This window comes from Camelus bactrianus, chromosome 3 (genome assembly GCF_048773025.1).
Source record: "Camelus bactrianus isolate YW-2024 breed Bactrian camel chromosome 3, ASM4877302v1, whole genome shotgun sequence".
In the NCBI taxonomy this organism is placed as follows: Eukaryota; Metazoa; Chordata; class Mammalia; order Artiodactyla; family Camelidae; genus Camelus; species Camelus bactrianus.
Genome location: NC_133541.1, coordinates 96,653,387 through 96,668,110, shown reverse-complemented (window position 1 = coordinate 96,668,110; position 14,724 = coordinate 96,653,387). Strand labels below are relative to the sequence as shown.

Genomic DNA, 14,724 nt, shown 5'->3' with positions numbered 1-14,724 from the left:
ATGATGTTTCTCTGTGCTTCAAAAGCACAGTGGGAAAAAAATCTTTGTTACACATTGAACTGTGTGTCATGACGTTGTCTTTGAAGTCCTGCTACAAATACAAAAAAGTGCCCACATAAAGATAAATAAAAATTTGGGCTTCAGCTATCAGCTGCTGTCAGCTTTCTGGAAGCATTATATTCTAAAGTCTGTCTACAAATAAATAGCATATTTGGAGCTAGGTGACTTTATTACAGAGGAAGAAATGCCAGTGTGGAAATTAATAAAGGTCTAATGAGAGAACACAGTCTCAAGAGAGACGCCCTTGTTTTAGCTGGGCCACTGCCCTCCTCTGAGGCACATAAGGGCAAGCAGGAATGGTTCCCACTGTGTTCTCTCTCAGAATTTCTTACCTGCTCTGCTGCCCAGTGTGTTGTGCTGATTTGCCTGCAGGAGGCAGCAGAAGCAGCATGGATGGGCTTTCCCCCAAAGACAGAAGCCAATGATGGGGCAGGATGGGAGTCCTTCCAGAGCAGGGTGTGCCAAGTGGTCTTCGGCTACTTCACGGGTCTACATTTCACCTTCTAATCAGACTGTGAATTTCTCCAGAGCAGGGCCATTTCAGCATCCAGAGAAGGCTAATCATTGAAAAACAAAACTGACTGCCCTCCATGCCTGCAGGTCAACTCACCTTGTTGTGACGAGGCACTGAGAATTAGTAAAACACCTACATGACACTGCTGTTTGCTCTACTTTGTTGTGAGCCAGAAAGGGTACAGGAAAGCGTATCACCTAATGGCCTGGAGGTTCCTACCTGGGTTGAGGAGAATCTGTTGCTCTTGTTCTTGAAGGAAAAAAACCACAATGGTTGTCATGAATCCAATAACACTACTCCCCCAAAAGCCTCATTTGCAGCTGATGTTTGAGTAATAGCATCACCAGGGGCCACTGCAGGGCCAAAAAAGCTTTGATGGCATCCTTGAAAATCACTTGGCTGCTACTGTGAGTTCTCAGAAACTGGAAACAAGACAATGTTGCCATCTGTGTTGGGAATTTTTTTTAATAGCTCTATTTATATTGTTCATATAATGAAAAGGGAATGTTTTGCATTTCCCAGAAATTGTTGTATATGTCCTCTTAAGACCCAGTGAGGCAAATGTGATGAAAACTGGGACATTATGCTCCAGGGTAATCAGCTGAAAAGTCAGTCCCTCTAAAGAATGCCAGTCTATCTGCTCTAATCCATGGGTCCCAGCTCCTATGGCACATGGCTACCCTGAGTAGGGCCAAAGAACAGGGTTGCCAAAAGCAGATAGTGGCTTCCTTCCCTCAAGGGAGGAAATAAGCTAATAAGTATAATTTTCTCAAGTGTACATTTTATTCCCATAAATTTTACTTAAATATTGCCTATTACCAGTTTCCACTGGCCAGGACTCAGAATCAACTAAACAAGCAGCACCTATTAAATGCAGAAAAGGATGTTTGGTTGCAGCAACTCAAGTCAACTTGCTGGATCAAGCAGAAAAAGGAAGATGCTGTGTATGAATCTATGGACCACGTGGGCAGAGTGGAGCTGGGCCTTAGAGAGAGTCAGACACTATTTGAGCCTCTTTCTATACAAACTTCCTTCTTTCTCTCTTCTTAACTGGCATGCTTTGCTACTTACTCCACAGAATGGAAGATAGCTGCCCAGGTATCTCAAGGTACATGTTAACTCCTCAGTAAATAGACTGCCTCTCTCCATCACAGTCTCAGTCAGCTGAGAAAACCTAATGGACCCAATTTAAATTTGGATTCCACCCCTACTCCAACATATACCAAGAGGGGTGAGGTCAACAATACAAAATGTCCACAAAAGGCCCATCTTGTAACTGGGCATTAGGGCATGGCAGTTCCAAGAGAGGGAGGTGGTAGAGCAAGGAGCCACTACATGGGGGATGCAATGTCTCAGTGCTTCAGCACGCCAAAAACATGGGCCCAAGCCAAATACTACAGAAATCCAGTGGGGAAATACTAAGGAATGTTAATATGTGCTCTGGAGACACTGCAAGCACTTTCTCTTAGACAACACACGAAAAGAGAGAGGAACCTCTCTACAACATCTCATTTAATCCTACAGGACAATGTGACAGGCTGTTTTGCAGATACAATACTGAGGTTCAGAGGTTAAGTAGCTGGCCCAAGGCCACCTGGCTAGTAAATAGAGCAAAATTCAAACCCATGTCACACTCCAAAACCCCATTCATGCTCCATCCATTCCTATACGTTGACTCCCATATTAACTCTGCCCAGAGATGAGTCTCCTTGGCTTGGAGACAAGCATTTACTCAGAAGCTGGCTGTCCTTTTCCATGCCCAAGACTTCTCCAGGCCCTCAGTTTGCCAAGCCCTAACTCAGCCAGTCCTATAAGGACCCTGGCCACAGCACAAAGACCCCTAGCACCTCCAAGCCAGAAGGGCCCAGCAGGTATGTGACTTAGCTGCTCCCGCTCGAACACCCAGGCCACCCCTGGGGGGGAACATATACGCCCCAAGCTACTCATAGGTCATATACTGTTCAAGTGCTACCAATGCCATTTTCCTGTTTGCGTTTCGTTTTTGTTTTTGTTTTGTTTTTACAGTTCGTTGCTCATCCTAACTGTCAACAGCAATTGCTTACCATGTGGTATGAAAATCTCTCAGGCTTACGTCAACAGTCTATCGCTGTGAAATTCCTGGCTGTCTTTGGAGTCTCCCTAGGCCTCCCTTTTCTCGCCATAGCCTATTGGATTGCTCCGTGCAGCAAGGTACAGACTGCTTAAGGTGCATGTCTTTGCGGTTATTTCTTTCTACTTAGCATGACCTAAAGTCCACTTTGTCCAAATAAGCAGCTGATCATTTCTCACATTTAAAGAAAACAGCCCTGAGATACCCAGCAAAACTAGAAAACCACATAAGAGGGAAAATGCTAAGATGTGCTTTTTTTTAAATCATCTTTTCTTTTTTTCAAGACAATGGAGAGATAAAATGGGAAATTTTATACACACGAGGCATAATCTGAGCAATAACAGAACAGAGGGGAAATAAAAGCATTTCTCCTTTTCCAATTATGCAATGCCCTAAACAGGTCCTCCAAACTCATGGTAATAATAATCATGATAACGACAATATGAAGAGCCAGCATTTACTGAGAACTTTCTTTTCACTAAGCCCTTGTCATGGAGTATCTCACTTCACTTTTCAGTTACACTATGAAGGCAATAATTTATGAAGCAGGTTCAGCAAAGAGAAATAGCTAGTAGCTGAGAGTCAAAGGCTTCTCATACTGAGGTACTGCAGACCCCTCTCAGCATCCTCTGGTTTCCTGGCTTCGTTGTCTGGCTTGTGGCCCACATGGGCAGCTAATGAGGTCACTAGAAGGAAAAATGAGAAAGGAAAGAGAAGGAGAGCTTGAAAGGCGCAAAGCTGGGTTCTTTTCCCCCGAGGAAGGGGGAGTGTCTGGTGCCCATACATAACGGAAGGAGTGGAACTTGCAGGTGCCAAGCTGTCCCACCATCCCCATAGCTCAGCCATCTCATCCAAAGCCACGAAAGCACAGTCCCTCCAGCTTCAGGCAAAAGTTAGCACCTATAAAACCAAACCATGCAGAAATTTTGAAACATGTTTCATGGGTTAAGTGGTAATCAAAGGTTCCAAAGCTGCATTTACTTTGTGATATATTAAAAAGGGAACTAAGCTTAAGTAATAAACATTTAGTAGAAGAGATACTACTACAGGGAGATTGGTTCCACAGGGAATGTGATCAGCTAATGCAGTTAATAGAAGTGTCATCAGTGAGTGGATCCTCTTGTCAACTCCACCAAGAGAAAACTCACGCCTGGACGATGGGCCCAAGACTCCAGGGCTGATGAGGCCACCTAGCCAGGCAGGCACTGAACTGACTGCCTTAGAGTAGAAGGGGTGTCAGAGAGAGACTAGGACTCACACTCCTTCTTCTGTAGAATAGTATTAAAAATAAAAGTCCTCACACTGAATATTTGTGGTGTTCAACCTTCTATCTACTAAGTATTTTATTTCGATGGCAGTCTACCACGACATGGATTTCTAAATCACCATTCCCCAAATGACACACATGTAGATGAAGGCAATTTTTTCTCTCCATAATATCATGAGCTGAAAAAGGCACAGTGAATGAAAAAAGTCTAAGCAAACGTAAAGCTGGAGTAAAGCAGGTGATTGGTTTTAGGCACACGTTTTCATACTAGAATTATCTAGTCTGTACTGCAAGTTAGATCACTGCCTTCACCTGGAGCCTAGATGGATAATGAGGCTTGCCATCCGCACCCTCCGAGCCCCGGACTAACTCTAGCATGTTAGTCATTCAAGTAACAGCCAAACACTGCCAACCCTCACTTTTGTTATAAAACTAAATGTGACAGCTCTCAGGGAACTCAGACTAGCCAATACCAGCAAATTGGTTTGCCTCTGCCTGCATGGAGAAGTGTTCAGAAAGAGAGAATATGCCAGCTGCTGACTAATTTTTTAGATTTTCAGTAGATCTGAGAAGAATCTTGGCCAGTATCATGCAGATGTGATGCAAAAAAAAAAAAAAAGTATGTGTGTAGGGGAGGGCAGAAGTCCACAGAAGCTCAGGAGAATGATGCCACCATGAAGATAGGAGTCAGACTTACTGTAGTCTTTTGGAATATTCTAGAAGAAATAACTGCAGAAAAGTTTGGCTGTGGCTTCCTCTCCTCTGTTCAAATACTTGTCTGACTCACATTTTGTGTTCCTGGAACTTTCAGAAAGACAAAAAAGCAGAGCACTCAAGATAAACATGAGCTTGTCATTAGGCCACTTGTGGATTTCTTTGCACTTTCTGGGCTCCAAGTCTGAGCTCAATGCAGTGGAGGCTGTGTCCACAGCTCAGTGACAAGTATTATTCTATGGCATGAGGTAATTTTTGGTAGCAACCCTCATTCTGAGGAAAGATTCCCTCATTACAGAGCTTGTCAAACTTGCTCTGAGGCAGCCAAAGGACAGATAAAACAGTCACGATATTTTTAGTCTTTTCTTTCACCACTTAGAAAGAAATCTTTTCAAGTTTGGCAGAGATATTACATTACTAGGGATCACAGAGAAGTTACATCTTCCTTGTGAAGAACTGGCCCTCTCTAAAGGCTCCCGATCCCTGGAATACAACGTCCAAGAGGAGTGGCATAGTGGGGAACTCTCTTAATGTGCTAGTATCCCTCCACCCAAGGGGTCCCTGCCTTTGCATCTGTCCAGTAATTCTATGAAAAAGCCAGTGTCATTCCAGCAATTTCATGTTCTAATAGCCTTATCACTCCTCCCTCAAAGAAATCAGACCTTGATATCCTTTCATAAATGTATTCATAAAATGTCACTGCTAAACTTCATCAACCAGCTAATGTCCATGAATGTCTAGCAAATGTTGAAATTTCTGTTTCCAACTTAATGGTGCATTTACTTCCTAATAGTTGCTGTCCTAATTTAGGGGCTATTAGGGACACCAAAATTACTTGATTAGCCTGCCAGAATGACCTCATCTCTTCTTTCCTATTGAATTCCCAAGGATGTCAATTCTACTTTTACATGTTTCTGATGATCCCTAAAAAGACAGTTAAATAAGGAGATGATACGTGAAGAGTGTCAAGACAAATTCAGCTTACTAATACGGTGGCTGAAGAGGGTAACCAAGTCACAGATGTGTACATACGGTGATAACTGAAGGTCTGGAGCATAGGACGGGTTTTCCAGGGTCAATAAAGAGAACAGTGCTTTTGTTGTTGTTGTTTTAATCACTTCTCATTGTAACCCCCAACGTGGGTGAGGTCAGGCAGCCCACTGAGAGGCCAGTGAGTTCTTATCCACATGGATGTTGTCAGGTTAAATCGTTTCCTACAGAGCTCTTTCCCCTCTAAACAAGGGCTCCAATGCCAAAGGGCTTTTATGACTAATTAGGCTGTTTTCCATCCTTTGCTAATCCATCCTGATTCATAATTTGAGTTGTTTGTTAAAATCCAAGAGCTGAAAAAACAAGTCATCCTCAAGGGCTGAAATGGTATTGCTACAGCAGGTAGAATGGAGCAGAAGTTGGCATCATGAAAGTGTTGAGGAACCGAGCAAGTTCTAATTATAAAGGTGCAAGAGAGGAAGCTGACTACCCCCATTACCTGTTAACCTTTGCTGTTCAACTGCCCTTATAAATTAGTCCCAGGACTCAGGCTGGGAGAGCTGTAAACAACTTTAGACTCCCACCTGATGTCTCTGTAGTGTGCAATTTATCAGTCCTTACTGCCACATAACTCTTGCTTGCAAAAAATACCAGGAAGTGTTAGTTGTTGCCCCCAACTCCCTCAGCCTCATCCCAAGCAAGTGAGGGTGGCATGAGTGACTGCAGCTTTTGGAGGTCCCTGCTTTGCCTTGTCAAAGCTGAAACACTTTGAAACAAAGGTTTTCAAACCATGAGGTCCAGGGCCAATAGAGTGAGAATGGTGCCTCCAAAGGCCTCTTTGTCCTCCTCATTTGTCTCTGCCAGAGAGCTACGCTAAATTAAAGAAAACCATGATACAATTTTTAAAGCATTGTGATGGAGGGGAAATCTGCACCAGCAAATAGAGCATTCTTTGCTCTTTTGTTACAAAGCTTCTGCCCTCAAAACCAAAAGGAGAGCCCATCACCTGTCAGCCTGCTGGGATAGAACTTAAGATCAGAAGGCTGATCACTTTCATACTTAGGCGAGTCTGAGCCCTGCAAAATTCTCTCCCCATATCTCCACTTCCTACCATAGTGCTTTGCCTATTTCTAGTCCCCCTAGGAAATCAACAAATTTGAAAGAACCAACTCTTACAGCTTATTCTGTCTCCATCATCTCCAGTGCCCAGCATCCATTTGTACATAGATAGCACCCCAAAAGGGCTCATAACATAAATACATAAGAACTTTGTATAGATCTCCTTTTGTGAACTCTTGCATGTAAGCTTTTCAAGAGTCAGTTCATTTTTTTAATTGAAATATAACTGATTTACACTTGACTTATTTTAAGTTAACCCTTAGGACAATTGCCTGAGGCTCTCCAGTGCCACAAACTGAGTGCTTCCTGTGTGTGAGGTACTATTGTTTTGCACATATTAAATAATTCATTCCTTATGTCAACCCTATGCAATAAGAACTATTATCCCCATTTTACAGATGAAGAAATTGAGACACAAAGGGATTAAGTAAACTGCCAAAAACTACAAAACTGTGATTTAAACCTAGGGTCTCTGACTCCAGAGACCTAACCTTAGCCACTGCACACGTGCACATGCGCACACCAGCCATCCCCCTGTTACAATAGCAGCATTACAACCTTCAGTGCTGAATGGAGACCTCTTAGCTGCTGACTACTTGACCTTGAAATGAATTTGATTCACATCTTTAGCGTTAGCAGAGATTCTCTAGAAGGGAAGAGTCAAAAATCACCATATGATTAACTCTACTCCTTCCTTTTCTTTCTTTGGAAGCCCTACCTTTAAAATCCCATTACTCAGCCCCTCCTCAGCCCTCAGCACAAAGGGTGGAATCATACTGTAACGTGAGAACACCCTGACCAGAGACAACTAGTGAACACTCCCTCCACACTAAAGAAAGAAGATTCCGGAGTCCTTGGCTAAACAGTTTGAAAAAGAATTTTGGAGGGAGCATTGAGGAATCTGCCATTAATTAAACCTGGATCTGTCAAAAATTTGAGAACCACTACAGCCTTGAAGATAACACGTTTCTTTCTGAAATTCCTGATCCAAAGTTTGCCTCCATTCAGCTTCGTACAGCTTGTACTGAGCCCCTGCTGTGGCCACTGGAAGCTGGCGGCAAGTGAGGGTGCCACTTGATGAGGAAGACTCTGGTGTTTCAGACTGGAGAGAGAGACGCTGGAAACACTCTCTGTGTGCTCTACTGCAGTCACGGCCTACCTTGTAGGCATGTGGCCACCAGGCCCCAGTTAGGTGCTGACACTTGTGGTTAGGGAGGGCTAAGAGCCCAGTGGCCTGGAACACAGGCGTGCCAACAAGCAAAAGCAGGTGCTCACCCTGATGGCTCGAGAATGCAGTTCACTTGGAGCTAATTCAGGAGCATTACTCAGTTATTCTCACGTTCATATAATTCCCAGAGTAAAAGAATAGTTAGTAGCCAGGAAGTTTGGGGTGAGCCAGAAACAGAGTGCTGTACGCCTGATTTCAGCTCCTAAGAGCCAAGTAATGCAGAGCTGCTTTAGCCCACATTTCAGACTTACCAGTTTTGCTCTTCCGGCAGAACAGGCCAAAGCCTACGTGTCCCGAAGCTCTACCATCTCTTTTCATACCTAACGCGGTTACCTGATTCAGCTTTAATGATTCCCCCGCTGCTGCTATACACTGGTTGACTTTTCTCCTTTCTTTTAGCTCACCTGGTGGCCTTGCAAAAGGAGGAAGTTTTCCCTAAGCATAGTTTGCTTCAAAAACTGAGACAAATAGGGAGTATCACCAAAAAAAAGAAAAAGGAAATCACTGAAATGATTTGATCTCATCTGACCTTTATCAAAGTTTTACCAGTTAAAAGATGCATTCAAGCCCAGGAAAAAAAAAAAAAAAAGAAAAAACAGGAAAGAAGCATCAATTTCTAACCTTGCTCTTACTCCCTATGGCCTAGATCAAGTGGGACTGAGCCCAGGGCAACCTTCCAAATTACTACGGGGCCTTATTAGGGTTTTTTCTTACAGTCTGCAATAAATACAGTAACTTTTACAGACATATCTTCTTCCAGAAGATAACAACTCGAAGGAGGAAACAAACAACATTCAACTTCTCAAAGCAGGTCTTCTGGGGAATCCCAGGGCCAGCATGTGTGTGTGTGCACACAGACTCCTGAAATCCGGTGCCTCACCTAGATGAGAAGGTGGAGAGGTGTCCCCATATTCTTATCCAGGCTGTCACCAAAGAATGCTATGTAAAGTCCACTGATAAAGGATTGGGAAAACATGGCCATCAATCCTTTGAGAGCTATGTCTACCTCTGTGTTCCCCATCTTTTTGAGACATTCTGGGACCTTGCTGGGACACACAAGATCTGGTATCCTTTGCCCTCTCCTCAACCTTCCCTTTCCCCACAATATTACAATGTTATAATAACAACTAGCACAATTAAAGTGGATGATTCCCATACCAGTTAAGCATATTAAAAGAACATTATCAAGCCATCTGATTTATAAATGTTATGCTAACCACAGTCATAATTAGGGAAATTTTACCTGAAGAAACCCCAATAAATGATCTTCTACTGAACCAATATTCTGTATGCTGGGCAACATTTCACTGTAGGACTCTTGAATGAAGCAGAACATGGACATCAATTAACTAGTCACTGGCTATAACTGAACATGTGCCCTAGAGTAGGTGCTAAGCTCCAGAAGAGGTTTCCCTCTTTGCTCTTGTCATATAAGTATACCTGAGTGAGGGGTAAGATCTGGTGCTAAGGTGAGAGTGACAGCAGAGACCCTAAGAGACCCAAGAGAATTCATTTACAGGGGTCAGCAAAGACTCACTGTGCAGCCCACAATTTAGTTCTCAAAGATCTTAGTGGCCTTTAGATGGCATGCCAGGGATAAAGAAGATGTGACCAACACATGCTGCCTATCAGGGCATCTTTTGGATCATTGGCTCATGTGGAACAACTGAACAAGTTAATCATGTACTAGGCCACAATGAAAATCTCAACAAGTTTGAGAATAGTATCATAGAGGCTATGATCAGAACACACACTACAAAAAAATTAGGATTTTTAAAAGGAGAGGGAGAAAATTCCTGTATGTCTGAAAACCAAATAACCTCTGAGTTAAAAACAAAATCAAAAGGGAAATTATAAAATATTTATAACTGAGTATCAATGAAAATGCTACATGTCAAAATGGGAACACAGCTAAAGCAGTACCTAGTGGGAAATGTATAGCTTTAAATAAATTTACCAAGATATAAGAAACGCTGAAAATAAATCATCTAAGCACAAAATTCAAGAAAATAGACAAAAGAGCAACAGATCATATCCAAGATGCATTTTTTTAAAATTCTGAACTCTACTGAAACTAATTTTGTTTTCTAGATTGGCAGAGCACAAAATTCATATCCACGTGGTTGGGGGTAGCTGTGCAGTCAGACTGTAACACAGATGCTTTATCAGTGTGTTTTACACTTTTCTCTTATGACTCCCATTAAGTCTTCTAAACAGGAAAAATTAAAGTCAGTAGAAAAGGTCAAGTGGCCTCTCACATAAAAGCGCCAGAGAAAACGTCTGGGTTCAGTTAGCAGTTTCTGTCCAAGATGGAGGATTCTCTGGTTCAACTTTTGGCAAAACCATTTTACAGAGAGCCCTGCACCCACTTGGAGCTGCCAGATTAACATGTCTTGTACGTATTTTGTTTCCAGCTAGGACGAACCCTGAGGAGCCCTTTCATGAAATTTGTAGCCCATGCAGTTTCTTTTACAATCTTCTTGGGATTATTAGTTGTGAACGCATCAGACCGCTTTGAAGGCGTTAAAACCCTGCCCAACGAAACCTTCACAGACTACCCGAAACAGATCTTCAGAGTGAAAACGACAAAGTTCTCCTGGACAGAAATGCTCATCATGAAGTGGGTCTTGGGTAAGCAAGTCGCTCTGTCTTCTACTCCCTCCTCCTCTACTTCTAATAAGGCATTATTAAACTCTGACTTCAGAAGCTCTTTCTCTCCTCTTGAATGTACTCTAGGCAGACAACATCGGGAGGGGATGACCAGCAAGGAAGTCAGAGTCAACTTCTGTATGTGCTGGTGTATAAGATGCACAGACCTGCAATATAAATCCCACTTCTGAAGGGAGATGTCTGGGGGAAATTCATTATGTATTCTTCCTTATACATGTATTGAAGTATCTGTGTGTGGGAAAACATGATTTTGCTCATTTAAATATAGTCTACTAAAAGCCTTAGGAAATCAAGTTCTGCTTCTTAAAAAAAAAGTATAGAACTGTATAGCTTAAAAGATTTTTCATTATCACTGAATACTGTTATATAGTAGAACAGTGATAAAAAATATAAATCTAAAAAGTTAGGAAGATAACATCTTCTCATTATTTTGTGTTAATGAACATAACAAAGCCATGAAATTCCTGTTTGTGATGATATTTTGTCTCCCACTGGAACTGCCAAGGAAATTGTTCCCAGTTGCCTCACTAACTAGCCAAGAAAGGCTACCTCTCTTCTGCCTAACTCTCAAGAACTACTACTAGTAGAAATAAGCAACACAAAATAAAACTGGCAATGGCTAAAACTGTACATGGCCAAATGTGTTACAGATTTTTCTAACACTGAAAACTCCAAAACTGATTGGTGGAAAATCAGACTTGGTAGGAAAAATGAAAAACTGTAAAAGCTATAATCAGTGGTACTGTATATAAACAAAGTGTGACCAATAAATTACACAATTTACATCAAAAAGATGTGAATTTGATGAGAATGTTTTGAATAAAATGAAACTGAAAATTAAAAAGACAAAAAAATTAAATTCTGCAGTATCAAGATTTGATCAATTAATTAAATTGACCTAATGGTATTCACCGCAAATTGCCTTTCTTAACAAAAATTCAATACCGTTTTAATTTTCTTCATGTTAACATTCAGAAACACTAAGTCAAAATGTATTCAGGGTCCAAGTGTCTGTACCATCAATCAACAAACTCACAGGAGAACAAACACTTGAAAGGACAGCCCAACACATGCCCTGTGCTAATTAAATGATATTGCCTGGGAGAGCCACAAGAAGTGAACCACTCTGAACCACTGGAGAATATCCTACAGATCTCCCAACTGAGACCAACTGGGAGTCTGGTCTCCAAGCTGGACCTCAATAGGAAGAACATGATGAGCAGTAGAATGATTTGACCCAAAGGGCAGAGGCAGAGAAGCACACTATGCTACTCAGGAGCTTTTAATCAACCAACCAGCAAGTCTGTTAACCAAAGGCTCATTTAGTGGAGTCACTGGCACCCAAGCTGCAAAGGGAGTTTAAAGCCTGTTGCAGAGTAAGTTCTGTGGCCTCACTTTCCCAGTTTGAGTCTATTCCAGTTCTCCCTAGTATATCACTCATCTCTCCAATTTAACTAAATTAAACACTTTTAACCCTAGACACTTTGCAACGGACTGAATGTTTATGTTCTCCAAAATTCACATGTTAAAACCCTAATCCCCATGTGATGGTGTGAGAGGTGGGGCCTTTGAGAGATGCTTAGGTCTTGAGGGTGGAGCTCTCACGAATGGGATTAGAGCCCTCATAAAAGATATCCCAGAAAGCTCTCTCACCCTCTCTCTGCCATGTGAGGATACAACAAGCAGTCGACAACCTGAAAGAGGGCTCTCACAAGAACTCAAACATGCTGGCACCGTGATCTTGGACTTTCAGTCTCCAAAACTGTGAGAAATAAATTTCTCTTGTTTATAAGCTGCTCAGTCTGTAGTACTTTGTCACAGTAACCCAAAATAAGACATAGTTTAAAAAAAAAAACTCACATGTTGGGTTTATGGATAAAACAAAGTATTTACAGCACTCATCACTGACCCACCCCATTTCCCCACCTGGACAGCAGGTAGAAGACTTTGGTGAGTGCAAGCATACATCCCCATAAGTGGGATTGCATCCATACGTCAACCACTGTATTCCTACTGAGTCGTGACTTCCTCCGGAGTCCTCACACTTCTCTTCCTCAGTGTTAGAGCATGAGCCCAGGAATGGATGCATCCCTAGCTATAGAGGTCCTCCTCTGATAAGGTGAAATGTTAACAGAGACCTGAAGAGAAAAAGCAAACTCTGCAGATATCTGGGTGAAAAACATTCCAGAAAGAAGGGTCAATATGCGCTACAGGCCTACACTCAGAAGCAAGTTGGATAAGTTCAAGGAACAGCAAAGAAACTGTGTTGTTGCAGCAGAGTGAATGAAGAAGAGAGCCTTGAGATGAGGTCAGAAGGATAGGCAGAGTCAGTCACGCAAGGCCTTGGAGGCCATGGCATGAGTCTGGATTTTATTCTGAGTATGACAGGAAACCACTGGAGAGTGCTAAGCACAAACGTGACATCCCATGACTTCATTTTCTAATGGATTGCTGGCTGCTGTGTAGAGAACAGATGATTCTGAGACAAGAGCAGAAGCAGGGAGACCAGTTAGGAGGCCACTGCAGTCATTCAGACAGGAAATGGTTGGTTGTGAAGAGATAGTGGATAGTGATTATATTTTCAAGGTAAAATCAATAATATTTACGATTGGATTGTCGGTGGGGTATGACAGAAAGGGAGCTGTCAAGGAAAATTCCAAGTGTTTTCTCAAGTAACGGTGCAGTAGACAGCCACTCTCTAAGACAGGAAAGACCAGGCGAGGAGCAGTGTGGAGGAGTAGTCATGGAAATCAAGAATTTGGTTTGAGATCATCTATTAGACACCCCACTGGAAATGTCAAGTAGCAACCGGATATACACGCTGAAGTTCAGATAGGCTGGGGCTAAAAACATAAATTTGGGCAGGTCAGTCTATTTAAAGTAAATTATATGCAATCACCTCAGCTGTGAATGTGGACAGATGAACTGAGACCAAGCCCTAGGGCACAGCAGTATACAAAGGATGAGAAGATGGAAAGTGTCCTATCCAGCAAAGGAGACTGGGGTAAGAGGGTACAGTCCCAGAAGCCAATCAGAGTAACTGTCTCAAGAACCAAAGAGTGATCACTTGGGTTGAATGCTGCTGTACCGTGAGGTCTGAGACTTGACCACTGACTTTGGAAGCAAAGTTCCTGAGTAGCAAGATGGGATGGGGATCCAGCACACATGTGGAGGACTTGGCCTCAGAAGGAGTGTGGGCACTCCACCCACTGAAACAGGAGGAAGGGGGAGTTGAGAGCACAGAGCAGGTAACCATGCAGGTGCAGCAGTAAGAGCAACATGGAAGTTTTCTGGTAGTGTTCCTCCTATTTTCTCAATTTTTTCTCCATAAATATTTTCTAGTTATTAAGCATTATATTATGTACCGAACACTGTACTGTGCCAGATACTGGGGAAGCAACTATAAAATAAGGCTCACATTATCTTATCTCTAAATAGTCTCTGGAGCTCTTTATAATTAAACCCTACTACCAATAGCAACAATCTTGGAGGGAAAGCTACTGAGCTCCATGCTGACTATGCTCCTTGTGCTGGCACACCCCAAGGTCCACAGTCCGATCCACTCTGCTCAGACACGGAAAGGCTCGAAATGGCAACAGGCCCTCACTGAGGGAGTCTTCAAACCCCACTCTCAGGCCCTGCCAGGAAGGCCCTGGATCAGCTAGAAACACAGCAGCACAGTTCTTCTCCCTCAAGACTCATGAATGCAGTACTCTGGACAGACTGGTGATACAGATCCCCAAACCATTACTCCCTCTCTACCCGTAGTAGCCCTAGGGCTGAAGAGAACCTTAGGACCCAAGCAAGTTCAAACTGCTCCCCTCAGGGAGGGAGAGGTGGACCACAGAGAGGTGAAGGGCCTCGGCCAGGTGTCCCTGCCTCTGCCCTTCCCACCCCCGTGCCTCAGCATATGCTAAGCAAAGGTGGTAGAGGGATCCCTTTAAAATGTAATCAGGTTGTGTCGTCATGCTTTGCCTCAAAACTCTTCAGTGACAGCCAGCGTCATTATGAAGGACTACAGAGCCCTCCACCTCTCCGCCCCACCTCCATGC

At 42.9% G+C, this 14,724-nt stretch overlaps 1 protein-coding gene across 1 annotated transcript in view; it reads left to right on the top strand.

Annotated features, from left to right (window-relative positions):
• TRPC7 (transient receptor potential cation channel subfamily C member 7) overlaps nucleotides 1–14,724 on the top strand; it is a 119,024-nt gene that overhangs the window by 64,596 nt on the left and 39,704 nt on the right. Inside the window, exons 4-5 of the mRNA XM_010971653.3 lie at nucleotides 2,600–2,764; nucleotides 10,417–10,633. Of these exons, the coding sequence (XP_010969955.1) occupies nucleotides 2,600–2,764; nucleotides 10,417–10,633 (382 nt within the window). The remainder of the gene's footprint in view (nucleotides 1–2,599; nucleotides 2,765–10,416; nucleotides 10,634–14,724) is intronic.